At 50.0% G+C, this 22,839-nt stretch overlaps 1 protein-coding gene across 5 annotated transcripts in view; it reads right to left on the bottom strand.

Annotated features, from left to right (window-relative positions):
- Window positions 1-16,001, bottom strand: part of MFAP3L (microfibrillar associated protein 3 like) — a 39,120-nt gene extending 23,119 nt beyond the window's left edge. For 3 of the 5 annotated variants that reach the window (XR_002338663.1, XR_002338664.1, XM_005670484.3), the window contains exon 1: window positions 15,778-16,000. Coding sequence is in view for 3 of the 5 variants with exons in the window: in XM_005670484.3 (XP_005670541.1) it covers window positions 15,778-15,981 (204 nt within the window). In the remaining 2 variants the exon portion in view is untranslated. Of the gene's footprint in view, window positions 1-548; window positions 9,389-15,777 lie in introns of those variants that run through there. The other 2 variants (XM_021073249.1, XM_021073250.1) reach the window with 2 other exon arrangements.

Below are 22,839 nucleotides of genomic sequence, written 5' to 3'. Positions count from 1 at the left end.
GTCTCAGGTTTTGGGAAGACTGGGCAGGATCCTGTGTCTACCCATCCTGGAGGCCTGACTGTTTCTGCACCAGTTCTTACCAAGTAAGGACTTTACAGGGATTCATGATCGAATGTACATAAAACACTTAACTATTGCCCAGCTTGATAAATAAGAGTTCCTATCACTGTATAAAGCATCCTTTACTGAAATTATGCTTCTTGAGTTTGTTTGTTTACTGTCTTTTTAGGGCTGTACCTGCAGCATATAGATGTTCCCAGTCTAGGGGCTGAATTGGAGCTGTAGCTGCTGGCTTACACCACAGCCACAACAACACAGGATCCAAGCCACGTCTGTGACCTACACCACAGCTCAGGGCAATACCAGATCCTTAACCCACTGAGGAAGGCCAGGGATTGAACCCGCATCCTCATGGATACTAGTTGGGGTCATCGGATACTAGTTGGGTTCCTGCTGAGCCACGACTCCTGAGTTAGGAATATTCCTATTCTAAGTTACATTGCACCTTGTTTGGGGGGTTGCTGCTTACATTATGACCAGCATCCCACCTCAGAAGTCATGACAAACGGCTTTCAGCACTGGGTCCTTTGGCGGAATTCAGGTCTGAGACGGGAGCTGCCCCTCCAGTGGCCTTGGGAGCTGTTCCTGGGTCAGTCTCACTCCCTGGTGTGAGCTGGGGACAGAGGCCGACCAGGACCTTAGGGAAAATCAGAAACAAGTTGCAGTGGGAGGAGGCTCTAATAAACATGGGCAGTACATATACTGGGACTTTTTTCTCCACCTTTGGGGAGAATGTAGCAAACGGGAGATCACACTGAGATTCAAGGTGCATAAATCAAGAGCTGCTTTCAAACAAAGGCTGGCCTCAGGGGTTTTCTGCATCCCAACATGCTGTGCCAGACAGGACAAAGGGAAGGGGAGGCCATTCTATCATATTTTCATAACATCAGCTGGTGTCCTGGGCTAGAGATGTAGCAACTGTTCTGCAACTGCATCGAGTTCCCTTAGCAACCTGACAGGTTAGAGGCAGAGGCTTCCTTACCTGTGAGGCAGGCCAGCTGCAAACCTATCCCACTCTCCCCCCTTTCCTGGCTGAAAAGTGACTAAGGCACTTAGGAAACAGAATGAGTAATTTATGGGCTGTTTGCATCTGAGTGCTTTCACTCTAAAAAGCTCAGTGAATATTTATTTTTGAAAAGAAAGCATTTAATGAACACTAGTGAATTAACAGTCTTTAGCAAGAATTCACCATATCTCATGTTATACCCTTTCAGTTCACATCTTCAAAGGAGTATTTATTATGTACTGGGCACACTGCCAGGGGTGGGGGTGGAGCTGGGAGCACTACAGACCCTACCAGCCACAGGCCATGTCCACTAAGCCCTGGGGAGAGAGACAGGTCAGTTTGGCGTGCCTGGAAGGTGCTGGGAGTGGACGGGGGGGCGGGGGGGGGTGCTGGTGACACTGAGAGCTTGCCTTTGCTGCCAGCCCACCCTGCATCCAGTCCAACTCCAGCCCCTGCTCCCTTCCCCCACAGAAGTCCGCAAAGCCACAGATCCCAGCCCTTCTCATCTTCCCCCAGCCCAGACAGCCTGTGCAGACCCCTGACACACACATTTCCCCTGGGCTGGGAAGTGTCTTCTCAACTACAGGGAGTGCGTGGAGGGTGGGACCCCGGTTCGTTGGCTTCACCTGTAGCCACATGGAGGGGGATCCAGGGGTGGCTGCTCCCGAGGAACTGAGGAACCTTCAGGGAGTCCTCAGAAGGATGGAAAGATGTCACACCCCTTTGGACACTGCGGAGATGTCCCGCAAATGTACTGTGCTCAGCTTGTTGGACTTTGCAGACGGCATCGTGGAAAGTTCAGCTAATAATGGTGTCACGTTGGGAAAGACATTTCAGCCTCGGAAGAATAAACCACAAGGACTGTAATCCCATGGCTTAAAATTCAGTCCTTCAAAATACAACAGCAAAGGCCGCAGAATCCCACACTGGGGCTTAACCATGGCCACAATGGGCAAATTGTTAAGGTTCACGTGTTTAGTCAGGCCTTTGGGAACACTTTCACAGAATACTTGAATTTTTTTTTTTTTAATAAATGAAAAAAAGGAGACAATACTCAGCAAACATCAAATGTCCTTTTTTTAACTTGACCCCTTCCCTACATCCCAACAATTGCCTTTTATCTCAAAGTATCTCAATGCAATGCTTTGTGGAGTCTTATTTGCTATCACTTCACCTATAATAAATAAATAATAAAACATGACTACAGACATAGACCGTGAATTTCTGGAGTTGGGAGGAAAAGGGCCTCTTGTTTGAGGGTGTTTTGAACTAAATGAATGTACACGATTGTTTTTTTTCTTGGCAGGGTTCATGCTGGCATTTCCCCATCAACTGTGATATAATTTTATAATTACACAACAGGGTTTTGTCACAACGGCAACTGAAAGATACCACTATTTTTCAATTGTGCATAAACAATGCCACAGGCAGAGAGGCCACCTTTTACATTAAGACACATTCTCAAGAGGTCCCTACAACCAAGGCAATCCCGTGGGATGGAGAGGCTCTGATGAACTCCTCACTCCATCGGTGCTAAGTTTCCAGTAGCATCCGAAGCCATTCTAGTCATGGGCTTCTTTCTGCAACTTCCTTTCCCATGTATCACTGTCAATGAAAAATACCCACACTAGCCTTTTCAGAAAACATAGTTTAAGTATGATTGTCTTTTGCAATTTTAAAGAAAAATTACAGCAGAATTCTCATCAGCCCATTCTTTCTTCCTTGAGTTCTATGGTGGTGTCTGATCACAGGCTGCAAGAATCCAGGGGCACAGATCAAGAGCTGTCTGGACCAAGCGTGTTTGGGCTGTGATGAGGCAGCCCAGGACCAAGTCATTTAAACTCTAAATCAGCTATGTTTTGCCTCAACATCCAGAGTCATGTTACAGAAAAAGATTCACACAGTCCTTCTTTTTCTGCCCTGAACGTGTTCTAGAATGTCTGTGTAGGGATCCCCAGTGCCCTAATCACACAAACGTAATCCATGACTCCTGGTAGATGCAATCATGACATCAGAGGATGAAGAGCATCCTGTGCAGGTGACTTTTAGAAGCACCTGGACAGATCAATCCAGATCGGTGCGTGTTAACCAGATTCCTCGGCCTGCACACTGCTGGGGTGCGGAGGAACAGGTGACAGTCCTCACCCCTGCCATCGAGAATCAAGCAGGAGGACAAAGCAAATTGACAATTATAGGACAGTGTGACACTGTCCCAGCAGAGAGGGGTCAAGGTCCACTGTAGGGGAGGACTGGGGACCCGAGGGGTGTAGGGTTCAGAGGAACTATCTATAGGACCCTGTGGTTTAATTACAAAGGAGTTCACCAAGGGGACCAGGGGCCAGACACTGATCCCAAACAAGGAAAGAATGACAGTGGGGAAATGAACATGTAATACACAGGTAGGGACAGGCACAGGAAGCGGGGATGGAAAGGCAGGCGGCCTGTGACACCAAGAATGGGGTGTGCTCATAGGTAAGAAGGGGACAATAGGTGACACCAAGGATGGGGTGTGCTCACAGGTAAGGGGGGGATGCCTCACTCTCCTGCTCCTGGCTGCTAGGAGTCTTGTGAGGACAAACAGCAGTGATGCTTCAGTTTATGTGCTGTCATGCACTGAAAGCAGAGCAGCACGAACTCGGGCTGTCCACTGCACGCTGTGACCCCAAGAAGGGAAGGTGGCCTGGTGGTCTTAGGTGGAAGAGCAAGTGCGCCCTGCCTTGCGACTGGGAGTGACCCCCAGCCAAGGCTGGCAAGCTCAGCTGACAATTCAGAAGGAGCTGGAACAAAAGGCTTCGTCCCACTCCATCCGCTGTGCTACTGTGAAGACCTCTACGCAATTGTATGCTTTATGTTTCTGATACACAGAAGGCACCTACTTTCCATAATGGATCTGTTTTAAATTACAGTTTTTTCCAAACCTAAAAATGAACAATAGGCCTGGTGATGCTGTCTCTGTGATACTTTATCTTTGATGGAGAATCTTGTTAAGAAACCTTTCTTGGATCTTCATCACATTTTTTCCACATGGTGTGTTTTTCTGATTACAAGTAAGAATCATATAAAATAAAGTTCTCATAAATAAAGAAAAGGAGGACGAAAAAAAATTGGATTAATGGTTTCCCTGCAGACATAATGGTTATCGCCGGGCAAGATAGAGACAGGTCTACTGTATTCACACAAGAGGAATGTTAGATCTGGAAACAGCTGGGGATCCTTTCTTAAAGGTTTTTTAAAACCTATATGAGATGAGAAAGGGAGACTAAAGGTATGCAATTACCTAGGGTCACACAATTTAGTGGCTTCGAGCCAGGACCAAAAGCTCATGCCCCACCAGGCCTGATATCACATTAAAATGTCTTGGTTCCGGGAAGGCAGTTTTCTTTGTTCTGGCAGTTGAGGCATGTGATGAGAGCCATTCTAATCACAGGCATGTCTTTTGGAAGAGTTTATTGATGTTTTAGCCTGTATTTAAGGTCTCTAAATTCTCATTCTAAATGAATAAGCTAAAACAGTTTGGGGCCCAATGAATGTAAACCCTTAATTGATCAGAGAGCTATTTCCTAGAAATCTGATGGTCTAGAAAATGATCCAGTCCTGAGATCTGAATACAATGGGACAGACACACTGGGGATGGTGCCTCTGTGTTAACAGAACCGGTTCCCAAGACACATCACAGTGCAGGTAAGAGGTTAGGATGCTGCTGGCATTTTCCTCTCACCTATGATACCATGATTACCAGATTCTACACTGGACCTAAAGTGGGTCCAGAAGCACCTTGAGCCGTTTCTTTCTCTACCTGTCTCTACCACTGGATATTGTTTCCCAGATCTCCCCTCACTTAAAACAAACAAAACAAAACAAAACAAAACCACCTGTCCTTTCAAAACATTCTCCCTATTCTTTGGGGGTATATATATAGGGAGATCTGAATTTTCATTCTAGTGCAATTATTTCTCTTAGTGACTAACCTAGAACTTCAATTCTTCAGCCAACCTTCAATTCTTGCTTTCATTTCATCACAAGCCCATTTTCTGAGATGTCTTGATATATTTCTTGCACAAGTGCCTCCACCCAGAGTGAAGCCAGACAGGAGCTGGTGGGCATCTGGGATCCTGGACAGGCCACAGGCTGGAACTCTCTTCCAGCCTGGAGAAGTGGTGAGGAATCCTGTGCCAGGGGGATGTTTTATGGCTTAGCCAGTGCTCTGCCTGGATGGAGGGACAAATGCATCTGCTCGCCACCCGAAGACGGCACAAATCAGAGAGCAACACTCTAAACCTGCTTCCTAAGTGTGATGTTTAGGCCCGAAGTGACTGTGAGTTTAGGGTTCTTGAGGATTCTAGCACACACTGGGAACACGCAAGGCCGCAACAGTGAATTCACCTTTTTCAACACCCCCTGCCTGTACACAGACTGCCTCCCGTTGGCTGAAGGTGATGTGCTGTGTGGGTGGGGCCCTTTGCCACAGACACCATCTCTAAAGGATGGTGGGTCATTTCTCCTCCAAACCCACCACTCAGGACCACAATAAGCAGGGGAGGGAACAGGCTGGGAGGAAGAAATGGCAAGGGGTGGAGTGGGGAGGGGTCTGTGTTCAGATGGAGGCCCCCCTGCAGGAGACCCCTGGGGCAGAGCACCTGGGACTCTGTGACCTGAAGATGATAAGGAAGCAGCCTGTGTGCCACACAGCACATGGGGACTTGCCCTCTTCCAGGAATGCAACTTTCCATGTGTTCCCTCTACCCTGGACAGTGGGACACAAGCTCCCAAAGCCTTTGGACCCCCATCCACAGCCACCAGACATCTCCTCACAACATGGGGGTGGGGTTCAACTCAGGTCCCTGGTGATGCCTTTAGATTCAGGGAGGATGGGCTGGCTCAGGGGCGCTCCTCCTGGCTGTGGGGCAGGGGGTAGGCCTCTCCTTCACCCCTTTCCCACCCCGGCAGATCAGCGTGATAACTGAGGCTTGCTGCTCAGATGGACGGCGGTGATGATCCTGGTGCCCTGGCTTGACCAGCCCTTGTCTTCAGACCAAGGGCCACCGTGTTGTCAGCCCTAGCTGTGCCCTTCCAGGCCAGGCCATCTCCACCCCACTCGGTCATTCATGACAGAGGCCTTGCACCTGCCCTTGCAATCTGGGGGTATCATTTTTACCCTGGCTATTTTGTGACCATACAAATTCTCCATATAAATCCCATGTGAACTATAAAAAAGTGCACTCAGCGCGCAAATCCTTGCCATCCTGGGCACCAGACCTGTGTTACTTATTTCTGTAAATGACTGGTTAACAGTCTGTGCATGGGGAAACCTCAGAAAAAACACTGAGAACAATTAAAATAATGAAGTTAAGTTCATTAAAGTTAGCACAGTGCACATTTCCAGGGGCTCCTCATTAAAGAGTGGAGGCCAGAGGCCCGTCTCCTGGCTGCTACAATGCCTGGTGCCTGGGTGCCTCCAAGCCTTGATTTGTGACTATTCTGCCCCTGTTCACTTACTGCCAGCATGCGGGCTCTGCAAACCCTGGAAGGTGCCAGGTACACGGGAACCCGCCCACGCACACACCACTCCTTACTGCTGGAAGAGCCCCTGGATGTCAGCAAGGCTCCCGCACACCCCTGATGTGACTCTCTAATGTCACCTTGCCAGTACCTTCCCCCTCCCTCTCCCCCCCTTCTTTCCCTTCAGAGCATTACCACTGTGGATGTGTGGGCCCGGGTCTGCTCAAGACATACACTCTGGGGCTGGGCTTCTGTCCCCAATGAGGACCTCACCCTGCTCAGGGCCAGCACCTGGCCACCTGCTGGGGGACTTACATCACCCTGTGCCCTTTCTTTGGACGGATGGCTGACTGGCTGGGCACCCACACGGGCAGCATTTCCTACAGATCCCACCTGCATCTCAGGGATTCTAGCTAACTATGTCCAGTCTTCACCACAAAACTAACTTTAGAGCACACATACCCAGGTTCCCTCGGAGTTCAGACTTCACAGTGTGACCTTCCCTCGCAGGAGATGTGGGGCGAGGCTGAGGGCATGATCAGGGCTGTGGGACCCGGGCCTGCGGGGAGAGTAAGGTTTACGGGACCCTGTTCTGTGTTTGAGACTTACATTCCTGTGACTGCTGAAATGGAATTTAATCCATGTTTCACAGCCTTAAAACCACCTCTCACCCTTGCCTTCCTGTCCGATTAAGGCCATTCAGCATCACCACAGAAGGGGTACACTGGGGTTTCTTCTTTCATAAGAATAAAATCTCATCTATCAGAGAGAACACACTCAGGAACTGCAGAGTAGTTAAAAAGCTTTTCTTCCCTCCTCCTTTCCAGCCCATGATCACAAAGTGGAATTGTAAAGAGAATGTTTCTCTGAATTACACGCGTGTTCTTAATAGACTCTCCCCAAGAACCGGGTCTTAGGGAAAACAGATCAGAAAAGTTCCTGTAATTTAGACTTGATTTAATTCTTATTAGCAGCGTGACAATGATGCCCCTCATATTCACCTACCACTTATGGTTTACACTCACATCCCATCCAAGCCTTGCCACAACCCTATGACGTGGGGCAGGACTACGTGGATCCATCTACACTGATGGTGAAAGAGGCAGAGGCCAAGCTCCAAGGCACCATGGAGGTCCCTCTGGAACAGCATCACCCCAGGGCCCCTGTCACCTGTCCAGGAATGGTGCCTGGGAGTGGACACTACAGCCGGACAAACTGGCTAAATGCCAACATCCAAACTGCCATAACTTTTACTTTGATAACTTAAAAATACTGTGACTACTTGTTACCTAAAAATTTATTTTTTAAAAATTGTGTACATAGCACAACACTTTTTGAAGTTTGGTTAGACCTGGATAATCCGCCAGCTGACTTTAATGCACATATCCTAAGGTCAACATTCCCCCAAAGTTAAGTGTGTTTCAGTGGGACACTATGGAAAATTATCTCAACTACACAGAAACACCAGAAGAAAGTTGAAAATACAGATTCAGTGGTTTCCACACAGCATCTCTGCAGGAAGCTTTGCTTTTCTCTCAGCTCTGACGGGAGAGGCCATGCTAGGCTGAACACTCTCCCTGGGTGTCCTCAACGATTTCTTAGCTGGGCAGATTCATCTGAGCGATAAAAACAATTAGGACTCAAGTCACCTCAATTAAGCTGAACCCAAAGTATTTAAGAGGCCACTATTATCAGTTTAGTAGTACCAATTGCTGTGGGGCTTAAATATTTTTTTTTTTTACCTTAAAGGCACTTATCATCTTGTTGATAACTGGGTAAAAGGCACAGAAATTCAGAGGGCCAGCTGGGAAGGCCCAAAGTTCCCTGGAGTCAGCCAAGTCCTGAAGGGTGAGTAAAGGAGACAGTTTCCCTAGCAGGAGTAATGACTTCGTTTAGTGGGGGGGGGAGAGGATAAACACAGCCCACCAGTTAAACATAAAAATCTACATCATGCCCTGTTTTATCAAGGACTTGTGCAGGGGATGTCCTGTGCTCATCTCGAGAAGGCTGGTCTGTCCCGGCTCGCCTCCAAAGTTCTCCTTAGTAAAGGGGCCTTGAGGGCTTCTAAGGATGAAGAGGGTTTTGGGACTGAGATCTGTTAGAGCGAAGAAGGGGAGATGCCCAAACCCAGGGGAAGGGGTGGAGCACCCGACAGAGGCAGGAGAGAATCGGGTCTGCTGAGGGTCCTGGGGTCAGACGCACAGGGAGAATGCAGAGGGTCAGGAATACTCAGGTGTTTTCTGGAAATTAATTCCAAGTTCCTCAAAAGTGTTTCAGAATAGAGAAAACCAGGTTACCTTGGGAAGTTTAACAAGAGCTAGGCTCACTCAGAGACCAGGCCATCCAGGGCTGTCCAAACCCTGAGGACAAAATTTTCCCCTGCCACCCTCTGCACTCTGGTAAGGGCAAGGCAGCCCAGCCCTGGCTTTACTGAGAAGCAGAAATGTACAAAATGAAGCTGACTATGCATCTGAGATGCTGGAAGTTTAAGCCATCCCACTGCCAACCTGGGGTGTGAAGACCCAGAAAGAGGACCTGGTTGAAGCCTGGAGCCAAACACTAGTGCCATTTTCACTCCAATAAATACCTTCTCCTGCAAGGATCAGAGAAAGTCGGCTCTTCACCTTTAAGAAAGCACATGCACCTTTCCAAACCCTTTAGAGGGGACCCTGGCTTCTGGGGGGAAAAGGAGCTAGATGGCCAACTTGCAGTGGTCCCCACTGCCACAAATATCACAGGGCTCTGGAGTTCCCTTCATGGCTCAGTGGTTAATGAACCCAACTAGGATCCATGAGGATATGGGTTTGATCCCTGGCCTTGCTCAGTGGGTTAAGGATCTGGCATTGCCATGAGCTATGGTGTAGGTTGCAGAAGTGGCTCGGATCCTGCATTGCTGTGGCTGTGGTGTAGGCCAGTGGCTATAGCTCCAATTCGACCCCTAGCCTGGGAACTTTCATATGCTGTGGGTGTGGCCCTAAAAGAAAAGAGAAAAAAAAAAAAATCACAGGGCTCTCAGTGCTAGTTTCAGGAGGGTACAAAAAGGTGCAGACGAGGGAACAGACACATCCCATCCTGTCTAGGACATGTACTGCTTCAGCGAACCCCAGCCTGCCACCTCCAGCGCTGACAATGGGTAATTATTCCAACCCACTGATTGTTTTAAGGAGCAAAGTCTTCCCCTACACTCTCCCTTGAACCCTCAGCCAGCTCAGATTCTCACTGGAAGGAAAGGGTTGGGGTAATTTTAAATATCTGCTTAGCAAGCTCCCTCTTTCCCACTGATGACAGTCAAAATCGGCCCAGCTGCTAAAAGAGTTACCTTCTAAATCCAGAACTAGGAGGTCTACCCACACTGATTTCCTTTCAGTCTCATTGGCAAGCCCCAAATGCTTCTGTCCGGAAACTGGACAACCACCAGGGAATTAATCCCCTCTTTCTTCCTTCCATGCTTTTCTTACAAAGTCTGCGCCTTTGGATGCAATTCCCACTGTGGCCCTGAGTCTGGGCTTTTCTGTGGCAAAGTCTCTTGCTCCAAGGGGAGCCCCTGAGAAGGCGTCTCGCACATGCATGATGGGCACTCCAAGGACTTCCTTCCCTCCCCACCCATGTGGCTGCCACATCCAGGTTTGCTCCAGGTCTAAGTGCTCACCTCCCAGCTAATCCCACTCCCACAGACCCCTCTTGGCTGCCTGCCTCCAGTCCTGCCTGCAACCCACATACCGCGTTATTGCTGAAGCCGGCAACTAAGCTTGGCCAGGCCACCTTCTGCCACCTCACTCATCTGCAACCCCTACTCAGCCTTTAAATCTTGGTGCAAAGCCAACCAGGGAGCCCCAGACCCTTCTCTTCTCCCCGCCCTTCACCCAGAACTTCCTATTTTCACTGTAATCATCTTTGTCCCTCCACTAGATGATAAGCTCAGGTTATCAACATTTGCTGAGTGAATTGATGAATTAATTCATGAATGAATAGATGAGAGGCTTATGTGAAGATACAGATTTGGAAACATTGGTGTGTGGGTGACCAAGACAGTCATAAGGAAAAATAAATCCTCCAGAAGGAACGCAGTAAGCTAAAGATGACAAGGCTAAGGTGATCTAGACCCTCAGACCAAGAGGGCCGTGGATCTCAGAGACCAAGGAAGAGGAGATTGGAGACAGATGGGGCGGTGTACACTGAGCTGGTCCTGTACAGTGGAAAGCAGTGATGGCTGCAGCATCACATTAAGGAAGTCTAGGTAAAAAAATCTTATAAAGTTATGCAAACAGAAGTTAGGCAACATAGAACAACTTTTTTTTGGGGGGGGGGCACAACATGCAACGGCTTGATGTGGGATCTCAGTTCCTTGACCAGACCAAGGATTGAACCTGGGCTGCAGCAGTGAAAGTGCCAAATCCTAACCACTAGGCCACCAGGGAACTCCCTAAGATAAGTTTTAATGAAGTCTTACTGTCATTCTCAGAATCAGATTTTGTCAGTGCAGGGCTTCCTTTACTATGCGGTCTGAAAAATCTGTTTTACTAATTTTCCTACATATAGTTCAGTTTCGGTTTAGAGCCAGACCTGGACCACTAAGGTAGAAGATTGCTTTAGAATAGATTTTCTGGACACATAGAGATGTCAATTCAACTAGACTATACATTCTTACAGGACAGATACCAAGCCCTTGTACATAAAAGAGACTGAATAAATAGGTTTGGAAAGGATGACTGAATTTCCCATACTTGACCCCATAAGTTAGGGCATTTGGTATTATAGCTGTCACCCACCCTCACAAATGTGGAGCCCACAGAAAACAATGCTGACTGGTGGTGGCAACTTCCCAGCTGAGCCTGTATAAGGCCAGGACACAGCAAACAGCTCCTCCCAACTGGTCGGGATTGGCCCAGATGACATGGCATCGTTCTCCAGGTCACTATGTTAAATCTCAGCTTTCCCTTAGGTCCCTGACTGCACCTGTGTATCCAGCAGAGTAGCTTCCTGTGAAGAGGCCAATGAGCAGAAACAAAGTAGTCAATATGCCTTTCAGTTTTACTCTTCACATCCTTCTTCTGTTACCAAGTGTGAATAAAAGTTTTCTTAAGCTCTTAATTTCACACATGCACACTAACATCATCTCAGATCAATGGAGATAATCAAATTATATAACATGCCCGTTCCAGATTGCCATCTGCCACTGACTACCTCTGGTTAGACTGCCTTTATCAAACAGCCCTGTGAAGCTTGGGGTTCAGCTGTGTACTGCTTTTTCAGGAAGATATAGTGGCAGCTGTTTGTCTGTCACATGCTCCTATTTAGAGATCCTTAGTTGGTTTCCCATCCTCTGTCTTTCATAGGATGAAATCCAAACACCCTTGTCCTGGCCCCTGATTCCATCACACCAAACTTCCCCTTGAATGTGGCTGGATGACATTTTTGTGGCTCCTTCCTAAGGCACCAAGTCCAAATGGAGTGACTTGAAACACATTTGTTCTCTTTCAGTTTTGTGGGTTAAAAGTTGCACATGGATCAGGATGGGCTATTCAAGGAGTCGGCGGGTCTGTGTCCCCTTCTGAAGCTCTAGGGGACACCTGCTTCCTTGCCATTATGAGCTTCTGGAAGTGTCCCAAGTCCTGGCTCCTGGCTCCAGCCATCTTCAAGGCCAGTGGGTCTTCCTCATGTGCATCTGACATGACCTCTGCTTCTCTCTCTCTCACTTGTAAGAACTCTTGAGATTACACTGGGCCCCCTGGAGAAGCCAGAATAATCTCTCCATCTTCAGATCCTCAGTACAATCGCATCTGCAAAGCCTGGAAGTGGACATGTGAGGCAGGCATTACCCTCTCTACCACCATGGTGGTCCTGCCTGAAGAGTCCAATTCCTGTTGGAAGATGCCTAGCCAATCTCTTAGGCACTTCTTAAGGTTCCATGGAAATGTCACTGCTTTTGCAAGCCCCTCTTCCCCCACACATGGGGCTCATTCCTGCCTCTCCCGAGCCCTAGGTGCACCCACCTCTCCAGCAGCCCTTACTTCGCACGACAGTTTATCTGTGCCCAAGCACGTCTCTCTGACTAGATTGTGAATCACCGTGTCTTACTCATTAGTGCAGCCTTAGGGGCCTGACTAGGAAAGATTGTGGGAAAAAAAATGAAATGTGATATTTTAATGAGTAAAGACCTTGGGTAGAGGCCTAGGCAAGACCAATAAACTCACAAAGCTTCTGTGCTGAGTATAACTAAGAAACTGGTTCTGACAGCTCTTAACTGGTTCTTATCACATAATCAACCAAACCTCTTAATGCTTTAACCATTCTAGGGTAGTATTATAGCAAGCTTAACATCAAGCATTTGCATTTAAGGCTGTTTCTAACTTTTTTTTTTTTTTAGGGCCACACCTGAGGCATATGGAAGTTCCCAGGCTAGGGGTTGAATCGGAGCTGTAGCTGCTGGCCTACACCACAGCAGCCACAGCAACACAGGATCCGAGCCTCATCTGTGACCTGTATCACAGCTGATGGCAATGCCGGATCCTTAACCCACTGAGTGAAGCCAGGGATTGAACCCGCATCCTCATGGATACTAGTCGGGTTTGTTATTGCTGAGCCATGAAGGGAAATCCTGTTTCTAACTTTAATGTGATTTGCCATAGATCACAAATGCTGTCACTGTCCTCCTGGGTGTGGCTAGAGAAGGGCAAACCCTACCCCCAGTGCTTGGTTAGACACTGAATTAGTGAGGTGACATTATCCTCACACTATTTCTGAATTCCAAATAAGCGATAACCATTAAACACATTTGACTGTACTGTGTTGAGGGTTAAGAGCAATATTTATTTGGTATTTCTGTATCTGCAAGTTCTTGCATTTAAAAAACAAAGAGAAAATTTCAAATGAAGCAAAGTTTAAACAGCCTCAAGTATTTAAACTGCAAAGCAAACAAGGAGTTGAATGAAGTTCTTTTGCTTGAATGAGGGAAGCTCTATTTTTAATGGCAATAGTTTGCCTCCAGTATCTAATGTGACTAACACCACCACGCAGTACAGAAATCTAAAGGCATGGAATTAAAAGTAAAAGCTATGGGCCCAGCAGTTGAGTTGCAAGAACCCAACAGTTAGGTACAAACAGAAGAAATTATCACCTGTTTCTGAATTTGAATACAAAGTCTCCTCTATTTTTTTTTTTTTCCCATTAGTGTTAATAAAACCCCTCTTTGACCTAAATCCTGTTGGTTTTGTTAGTTTTAGGTTAGGAGAATGTGGAGTTCTAAAGCGAAGAGTGGTGTTTAAATATGCCTTTTGTTAAATTTCATTGTCTAATACTGAACAAATAGGATTTTTAGATCCAGAAGGTGGCCTATGGACCTGTACTACACCTCAGGTTTACAAATGGGAAAGCTGCTTCCTCCAGGTAAGAAAAAAGCTCTGGGTGAGGGGAGACTTCCTAGCTTCCCCTTGGGAATGCAGCCTGAGAACACAGGATCAGCTGTACATATATGCAGTGCACATAGCAGATTTTGAATCTGATGCATTTTTACAGGAAAGGGAAGCATACTTTCTCAGCATTTGTGTTGGGTTTGCTTTTTGCTTTTTTCTCAAACTTCCAAATTTTTCTATACGTATAGAAAAACACATAGGGGCAATAAACACCAGCAACCAAACTCATTGGCTAAAATGGAGAGCTGTGGGTCTAATCTGCAGAAAGAGTAATCGTGTTGCTCTTGTTGTTGGGACATTTCCAGCCACTCCTGTTATGAAATCTCGGTCACGTATAGGCTCGGCACAGAGCCCATGTGGGGAAATCATCTGGAGGATCTGGAATGAGGGCTGAAGCATCTCAGGCAAGAACAAACATTAAAAGGTACTCACAAGCCAATGAAAAGAGAATCACCTCAAAAGTCCACTAAGGTCTACGATGAACGCAAACAAGACATTTTGTAATAAGCTTAATAAATAAAACAATGGAACCCACTAAGAGGTAGTTATGGGAACCAGCTGGAGAGTTAAAGCTTTAGTTAGAGGTAGAACTAGTTCCTATTAGAATAAGGATTGTTTGCCTTCCTCCTAAAATCAGTAATCCTAAGCATGGTAATGGTAAGGATGTTTTATGAAGGAAAAAAGTGTTTTATAAATAACCAACAGAAATGGCGGTGGACCTACAAACTGCGTTCTCTATGAAAATAATATGCCCAGTAAAACTATGCTGTTCTTACTCCCTTCTGAAAATAAATTTTCTTCCATCTTGCATTTCCCCCTGACAATTTTACTATGTTCGTATAGTAGCAACTGAAAAAAAGTGTTTCATTTAGAAACAAAAGTGAGAAAACTTTTGCAAAAAACATTGAGCTTCTGCAACTACGTTTCCAAATCTTATTATAAAGCCAAAATAATGCAAAAAAAGATGGCTACAGTAATCCAACTTTTCTGTAACAAGCATACTTAAACACAATGACAATTCAACCATAATACATTATTTTCTACAGTGAGACGATAAGGGACCTGCAAACATTTTTCTTTTTTGCTAGCTTGCTTTATAAATCTTGCAACTTGCAAGCTCAAGTTTTTTGGAGGGGAAGACTGGTTAATGGTCGAGCTTAAAATAAATCAGCTCTGCAATTACTCTGTTTTTTAAGCCGATGAAGCATATTTCCCCATTCCACGCCAGGAAGCAATTCGATGTCAACTTGCTATGGAGTCAAATGCGACAAACTCCAAGAGCTCCAGCGGAGGCGGCGGCTGCCGGCGCCCACAGTTCCCCGCACCCCTGCGGCACTAGGACGCGGCGCCCGCCTGGCTCAGGACGTGCCACCCGCACTCAGGGCCTGCACCCCCCTCCTTGTTCTGGGGACACTGAGAGCCGGTGACCCAGGTGACCTATAGTCGGCGAAGGCCCCGCCGCGGCTTGGCGTTCCCTCTCCCCGGAGACCGGGAGGCTCCTCGGCAGCGTGCGGCGAATACCACGCTCCGAGTCGTAGGAGGGCTATAGCGGCAACCTGGGACACAGTGTCTCCAACCCGCCGCTGCCGGATGCTCCTGCAAGGATCCCGAAGCATCTTGCGACCCAGGAGGAGCCCGCCGCAGGGACCTGGGCGCCTCCCGGCGTGCAGCCCCGGCCGCGGGCTCCTTCAGCCCGAGTGCCCCAAAGTTGCGCGGCCCCGGCGCTGGCGGTGACTCGGCCACCACGCGGTGCGGGGCTCCCCGCCGCCCAAGCCCCCGCCCGCGCCCCGCCAGCCTAACCTGACGTCGCCTCGCCACCCCGGCGACCGCCGCGTGCTCCTCGCCATGGCCAGACCGGGAGCCGCGCCGCGCCGACGCCCGGCAACCTCTCCAGCGGCCGCCTCTGCCCCCGCGCCGGCGTGCGGGCTGCGGGCTGCGGGCTGCGGGCTGCAGAGCCTCGCTGAGCCCAGCCTCCCGGAGCAGAGGAGCAGCCGGGCGGAGCATGCCCAGTGCGCGCAGCGCGGCGCCGCCGGGTCTTCGCTGCAGCGCGGCGGGGCGGGGCGGGCGGCGAGGCCGGGGGCTGTGGACCGGCCCGCCGGGGAGGGGCCAGGGAGAGGGGGGCGGCCCCTCGGTCAGCGCGGCCCGGAGGCCAGACCCGGTGCCCAGCTCCCCAGCGGCGCCTGCCCTGGGCTGTAGTACGGGAGCCTCGGCAGTCTCGGGCGAGAGTTTCGGGAGAGGGTCCCGAGATCCCGCCTTGCGGGGTTCGGAACCCGGCCCTGGCCCGCGACTCGGACCTACCCCGAGCAGGGCCCCGGTGAGGCCGCGGTGCCCCCGCTTTCAGAGCCCCGCCGCGCGCGGAACCGCAGGAGCAGGACGTCCACCGGCGGTTTGCGAGCGGCGGGCTCGGGATTCTAGGCTTCTCCTATTGTGACTATTTGTAGTTTGTAAGTTTTTTTCTAGTGAACACTGTGGTGCTTTTTCATTAAGAGCGGCGATTTTTTCAAGGCGCCTGCAGAAGTTGAGCGGCCCGGCCCCGCAGTGTGAGCGGCCCCTTTCCAGACTGCAGGACTGCGCGTTCCTGGGCCCGGGACCCGCTCCTCCTCCCTCGGCTCCCCGGCCGGCCCCGCCCCGCCCCCGCCCATGCCCCGCCCTCCACTCCTGACCCCGCCCCTCCCCCGGCTGCGGCGAAAATCCGGAGTGGCGGATTGCCCTCTGCTCCGCGGGAGCCGGCTGTGGGCTCCTGCAGGAGCGGTGCCGGGGTGCGGCTGACGCCGCTCCGCGCTCCCTCTTCTCACTCTGTCCTGGGCGAGCCACGCGGGGCAGCGCCGCGACCCCAGCCGCCGGCCCTGCCTCAGAAGCGGGTCAGGACCCGACTGAGCATGCTCGCCCTCCAGCGCAGCGTGGCTCGACCAGGTGGACGCTGCCGGGACCCGGGGTCGGACCGCGCAGGGGAGGCGCAGGTGCGTGGTCCGGCCGCAGGTGCAGGGGACCTGGCTGGAAGGCGGGGGAGGGGCATCTGGCCTGCAGGTGAGTCACAGCCTGATAGGAACTGGAAATCCTATTTCAACGTTAGCTCGTAGAACTTTCAGCTCGTTTCTCTTTCAGGAAACCTAAACCCTTCATACTTTTCTCATACTTAACAAGCAGTCTTTACAATTGCACTAGGACACGAAATTTTTACTTTATTTTTTTCTTGCCAGAGACTAAGGTCTATGTCCTCGCTCCAGGGTCTTTCTGCACTGCCGCATTCCTTTTCCCTCAGGCAGTTCAGTCTCTGAGACTCCGCTTCGCATTCTCCCCAGAACCTCGCTCCACCTCGGATGCGCTTGAGGTGGGCATAGGAATTTGCTTCGAAGCCTGTAACGGAAAAGAAGACGGGAATGGAGGGCTTACAGGGAAGAGATTTCACAGGTTCTAGATGAATAAACTCAACCCAGACAGATGCTTTCAGGTGAGTGGGGTGTTGTCTGTTTCCTGGCGGGGGGAGGGGGCGCTGCCCTGCAAGGCTTGGTGCGATTGTTTCCCCCTCCGCCCCATCCCCTTTCTACCGCCAGGGTGGCTTCACTTCCATCCCTCTGCTTGTCCAGCCCCGGCTGGGTGCCAGCGTGCGTGGGGACACCACCTGTGGAGGAAGGTCACTCCTGGGCAGAGTTTGCTGCGAAGCTACTTTAGTAGCTTCCGCAGAACCCTGTCTTATGCTGGAGGCACCTGCATCCTCCTCCTGAGGTGTGAGGCCCCATTATTTCGGTTCTGTGAGAGCCCTGTTCTTGAACTTGCTTAGGCCTCTTGGAGGTCCACACCGGAAGCCCGGCATCCCGCCTCCTCAGTTTGGCACAGCACACATATGGACGTTATCCCAGGTTCATTCACCTGCTTCCCCTGCCATCCATCTAGTCACCGCCTGTCCACCTGTCCTTATACATCTCTGCATATGGGACCCTCCACCTACACTGCCCTCTTCAGGCCTCATCTTCCCCCTCAACCAGGGAGCAGGGACCATCCAGAAGGATCCTTCCCTCCAACCCATCCTCTATGGCTCTGCACACTTTGCTTTTTAAGCAAATTTTATTCAGTATGACTTTAGTGGGATTCCTAGCACCTTCAAGTTAAAGACAAAGTTTTAAGCTTGAATGGGCCTCTATCTCCCTCTCCAGATTGCCCTCCAGCCATTTTGCCCTAGTGCCCCCCATCCTAGCCAACCCAAATGACTGGTGGTGCAAAGTCACACTTCCATGTTCCTATGGTAGTCTTGTCCCTCCTTTCGCCTTGCTCATCCCTTGGCCAACTGCTATGTCTTCAACACCCACTTCAGGCTGGGTCTCCTCTGACCTTCCTGAGGTTCCCTCTTGGGTACCTCACATGTGCCATATGCTTTGTCTCTGTTAGACTTCTGACCTTGATTTATTTTCCTCTGTCTCCAGTGCACGATGAGGGTATCGTGACCGCAAGAGCTCCTGTCAACCCTCTGTGTCTTTGCTCTCAATCCTCAGTAAGATTTTACTTAATAAATGAATGATAGACTTATGTACCCCTATAATATTTCAAATACATTAACTTAAAAAATTCTTCCTGAGAATTGTAAGTAGAGTGCACAGAAAAAAATCCTAGGACAAAGTCACAATGTATACAATTTGCTGAATGGTTATGCTCCTTGGAGTGATGTGAAACCTCCGATGTGACCTTCACCCCAGTGGACCTTCCCCAGCTTCAGAAATCGGGGTGTGTTTCAAGAACCAATCTGAGGTGCTTGTTTATTGGGTCTGTGGCTGCACAAGGCTCTGCATTGTATTGCTAATTAATCCACAAATTCCATTGTTCTCTGTCCTTGTTTCCTTCTACAGGGTAGTCATAATCTTCTAATTACAGGGTTACTCCTCGGAATAGATTGTGTTTGTTTTTTTTTTTTTTTTTTTTTTTCTGTTCAGAGTGTGACTCCCAGGGAGGGCAGAATAATGCTTTAGGAATGAAGGTACTTTTTGCAGTTTCTCCAGCTCGTAACCTGCTGGGAGCTAGCTGTGGTGGGACCAGCCACCTGCTTTAGATCAGCGGGGGATGGTTAACCCACCCAGACCTCCAGAGTAGAGTGGACCTGAGGCGGGGAGATGGGCGGCGAGGTTAACAAGAATTCAGGTGATTCTGCACCTTACACCTGAGAAACACAGTTGTAAGTCATAAGGGTCCAAGGAAAACAAAGTTACCAGTCCAGAACTTCACGGGGCCTGGGTGTTGGTTTTCTCTGTAGAGAGATACCTGTGGGTGGGCAGAGCATTGGCTGGTTTCAGAGGTGTTACCATCATCTTTGTATGTATTATCCAGTGTGGGCTTGTGCTGGAGAATCTGGGGCAACTGGATGAGCTCCAGGTAAGGTGACTACTTGCTTCTTTGTGTGTTGAACCACGCTGGACTTTTCCTGTGACCTGTTGGCACCTCTGTCCTGGGTGCAGCCACCTGGGTGGGGGTGGGAAGGAATGTGCAGAGGCTCTGGCCTGACCCCTTCCTGGAGGAGGCCAGGAAGAGCTGGGGACCCTCATTAGGCTGCTTCCCTGCTCCTGGGAGCCTGAAGGGGCACAGTAAGGAGAAGGGTGGGGAGGAATGGAAAGACCTTGTGACCTGCTGGCCAGGGAGGGCAAAACTTCTTCAAAAGTCTGAGTCAGCATTGGGAAAGTATTCTGTTCCTCGTTCTGGGTGTAGATGGAGCGCTGATGCTGGCCCTTTGAGGGCTGTGTATGTACTGTGTGTGGTCTAACCAGTTAGCAGCAGCTGAAACCAGCAGGGCAGAAGGCTGCTTGCAGCCCACACAGGGCTGAGGACCCAGCTTGGGGGTCACACTCTTCCTGGACCACCCTCTGAGGTCACCCTCCAGCCCAGCCTGCCTCCCTCTGGCTTTCATTCTGGACGGTGAAGTGGGTTTAGGGATGTGGGCTGTTGGCATGAGGAAGGATGAATCTGGAACCCCATACCCCCCACCCCGTGTGTGTAGGGCTTTCCTGTGAGGAGGGTGGGTGGGAGGTTGCCGGGAAGGTGAAGGGCCTGGAAGGTGCTGTCTGGTCAGTGGGACGAGCCCTGGGGGCCCTTTGTGAAAACCTGACTCCACAGCTGCATGTCCCCCAGTTTTTGAGGTTATGACTGGTGTGCATCTGGCCTTTTGTTCTCTGAGTTTATAATCTTGGGAGGGAGGGAGGCCAAATGTCCACTTTCCCACCACGGGATAGAGGAGGCCAGGGACTGACCCAGGTGATGAAACTAACACTCATGTGGCTGGTTGGCAGGTGGAAAACAGAGATGTCAAAACGGCCTCCAGGAGTGCAGCCATGGATGAGGCCGGGCCAAATGGGGGGACCTGGCCACTTTATATGCTGCTTCAAAGCCAGGAGCTCTGCCCAGGGCCCAGGGGAGCATTAGCACCTCACTGACTGGGGCGGGGAAGGGGGTGGGGGTGGGGTAGGGGCGGGCACTGGAACCCCTGCATGGTGAGCTGGGAGTTGAGGTGGGATCTCTGTGCTGCGCAGTCTGCGCCTTATTCTTTCAGCCATTATTTGCTAGACTTGAGAGAGAAGGAAGTCTATTCTATCCTTGATCTTTTTATCTTGTGGTTACAGGTGACATAAAGCGGACACAGGGCTCCTGCAAGACAAAGACTGTGGGAGCCCAGGGCAGCCCAGCTGGGGGCAGAGGCTGAGGTGGAGGAGGGGAGTATGAGCCCTTTGTGAGGGGCCTTGCAGAGGTCAGAGGGGGAGAGTAGATACCCACCTCTCCAAAGAGGCAGAGCAGCTTTTCCATGGAGATTTGAAGGACTGGGAGGCTCAGAGGCCCAGCCGTACGTGGGGTAGGTACTGGCTTCCTCTTGGGACTCTGCTGGGTGAGCCGAGGCTCCAGGGGGCTGTGGCCCATCCATAGCCCTGCCTGGGGGGTGGGGCATGGGGTCCCTGGGCATGTACACAAGAGACTTGGTACAAATGTGCCAACCTTCTTTTCCCTGATCATGATAGCTTCTACCGTTACCACAGGGACATTTGTGCGGCTTGTTCTCCATCATGGGTGAGTGTGCTTGTGAATAATTTTACTTCGCTTATGGCCCTAGGGGTTGTGATCCTTTGAATTGCCTAGCTGAGGGACCAGGTTCTCTGTGTGCCTGGAGCACACCTGTGTTTCAGGGGTACACAAACTATAGCATCTCTTCAGTAGTCTTTTCAATTGAATGTATGGCTTCTGCCGCATAATTGATGCTAAGAAGTTTTCTTGAATGACATGCCGACATTGGTGTTAGAGCCCCGTGCTGGAGAATCTTCGAGGCAGGCGTGTGAAAATCCAAAGTCTGGGAGTTAAGGAATTGGTGTTGCTGCAGCTGTGGTGTAGGTCACAGCTGCCACTCAGATTCAGTCCCTGGCCCAGGAACTTCCATATGCTGCAGGTATGGCCAAAAAAATAAAGCATGCAAAGGCTATCCTTCACTCAGGTTGTGAGAAACAACGTCCAGACTTTGGTTTCCATGTGTGTGATGTTGATTCAGCTCTTGGTTCTGATGAAGTGTTTCAGATCCATTAGTATCAGGCTTCTCCCTGATTTGGGTCAGCTGGCAAAAGGGCAGAGCTTTGAAGAAATTCTGGATGAGTGTGTGGGTGAATTCACAAGCATTTTTGCCGGAGAAGGTTTCTAAATAGCTGGTTTTTAGCACTGTGGTCCCAGAGCTCTTTGTTGTAATGGGTCTGCATTTCTACTGTGAATTTCAATGAGCCTTCCCTTTTGCTTGAAGAGGACTTCTAAAAGAATCTTGGAATCAACTGTCCTTACAACCTGAGGGGTGTTGTAATTGCATGTATGACCTAAATGGGCCAGTTTGCTTAAGCTGAAATTCTGATTTGCTGCCCAGAGTCCAGGGAGAAGTGCAGCTGAGACCTGCTGAGAAGCGTGGTGATGCTGGGAACTTCAAGAGCAACCAGGCCTGGTAAGGGTGGCTCTGCTGGTCTGTCTCAGTGCAAGTGAGCTCAGTGATTTCCAGTCCTGTGTGTGATTGGGCCTGGACCACTGGTGAATGAAAAGGGCCAGAGCCAACCAGCCCACCTGTCTTCAGGGATCTCTGGCTAGCACATGAATATTACATTTAATTACTTTAAAGCCCACTATTGCTTATTCCCCCTAAGGGGCACAGAAATCAATGAATCCCCTTGGAGCCACTGACCAGCCTATAACTCACCTGGCTCCGGATCCCTGCCCTGGGGGGCACCAGAGAAACAGGGGTCCAGTCTGGTTGTGAAGGTGTCCGTGTTATCACGTGGGGCCCACACTCCCTGCAACCTGGGGTTGTCTGCATCCATAGGTGCCTCCAGCAGTGGGGACTCTGGTTCTGAAGGTCCAGTCTGGTCTGCTGTTTCTTTCTTATTTTTGCTTCTATTGATTTTCACTCAACGTACTCTTCTTGAGAGTGTTGTGTTTTCCTTTCCTGGTGTTACAGGGAGACTATGGGGGGAAGGAGGATCCAAGCCACTGCTGAGACGGGGCTCAGCTATCCCCAACTGCGTCCAGGATGACTCCTGGGGCCGCACTCTGAGGGGGTCAGGTTGATCTATTTTTTGTTGGATTTCCTTTGAATAGTAGTTGTCCTCTAACTTAAAAGTGTTCCCAGTGTGACCTGACTGGCAAGCCAGGGGCATAGAGGTTACATCATGTAAGCTCTGCCAGCTTTAGGGCCACGTGGAACATGCCCTTTGGTGTCAGGGAGATCTTCCATGTTGGGTTGCAGAGGTTGTGAGGAACCACATTAGAAAGTGATGTGTCTCCTCCTCCCAACTTCCCCCAAGCCCACCCTGGGGTTGTCCAGGCTTCACTTCCCTAGGGAAGCCTGGGGTCCGAGTGCGCCCTAAG

Source organism: Sus scrofa, chromosome 14 (assembly GCF_000003025.6).
Source record: "Sus scrofa isolate TJ Tabasco breed Duroc chromosome 14, Sscrofa11.1, whole genome shotgun sequence".
In the NCBI taxonomy this organism is placed as follows: Eukaryota; Metazoa; Chordata; class Mammalia; order Artiodactyla; family Suidae; genus Sus; species Sus scrofa.
The sequence above is the reverse complement of the archived record's forward strand: the minus strand, read 5'-3'. Positions and strand labels throughout refer to the sequence as shown.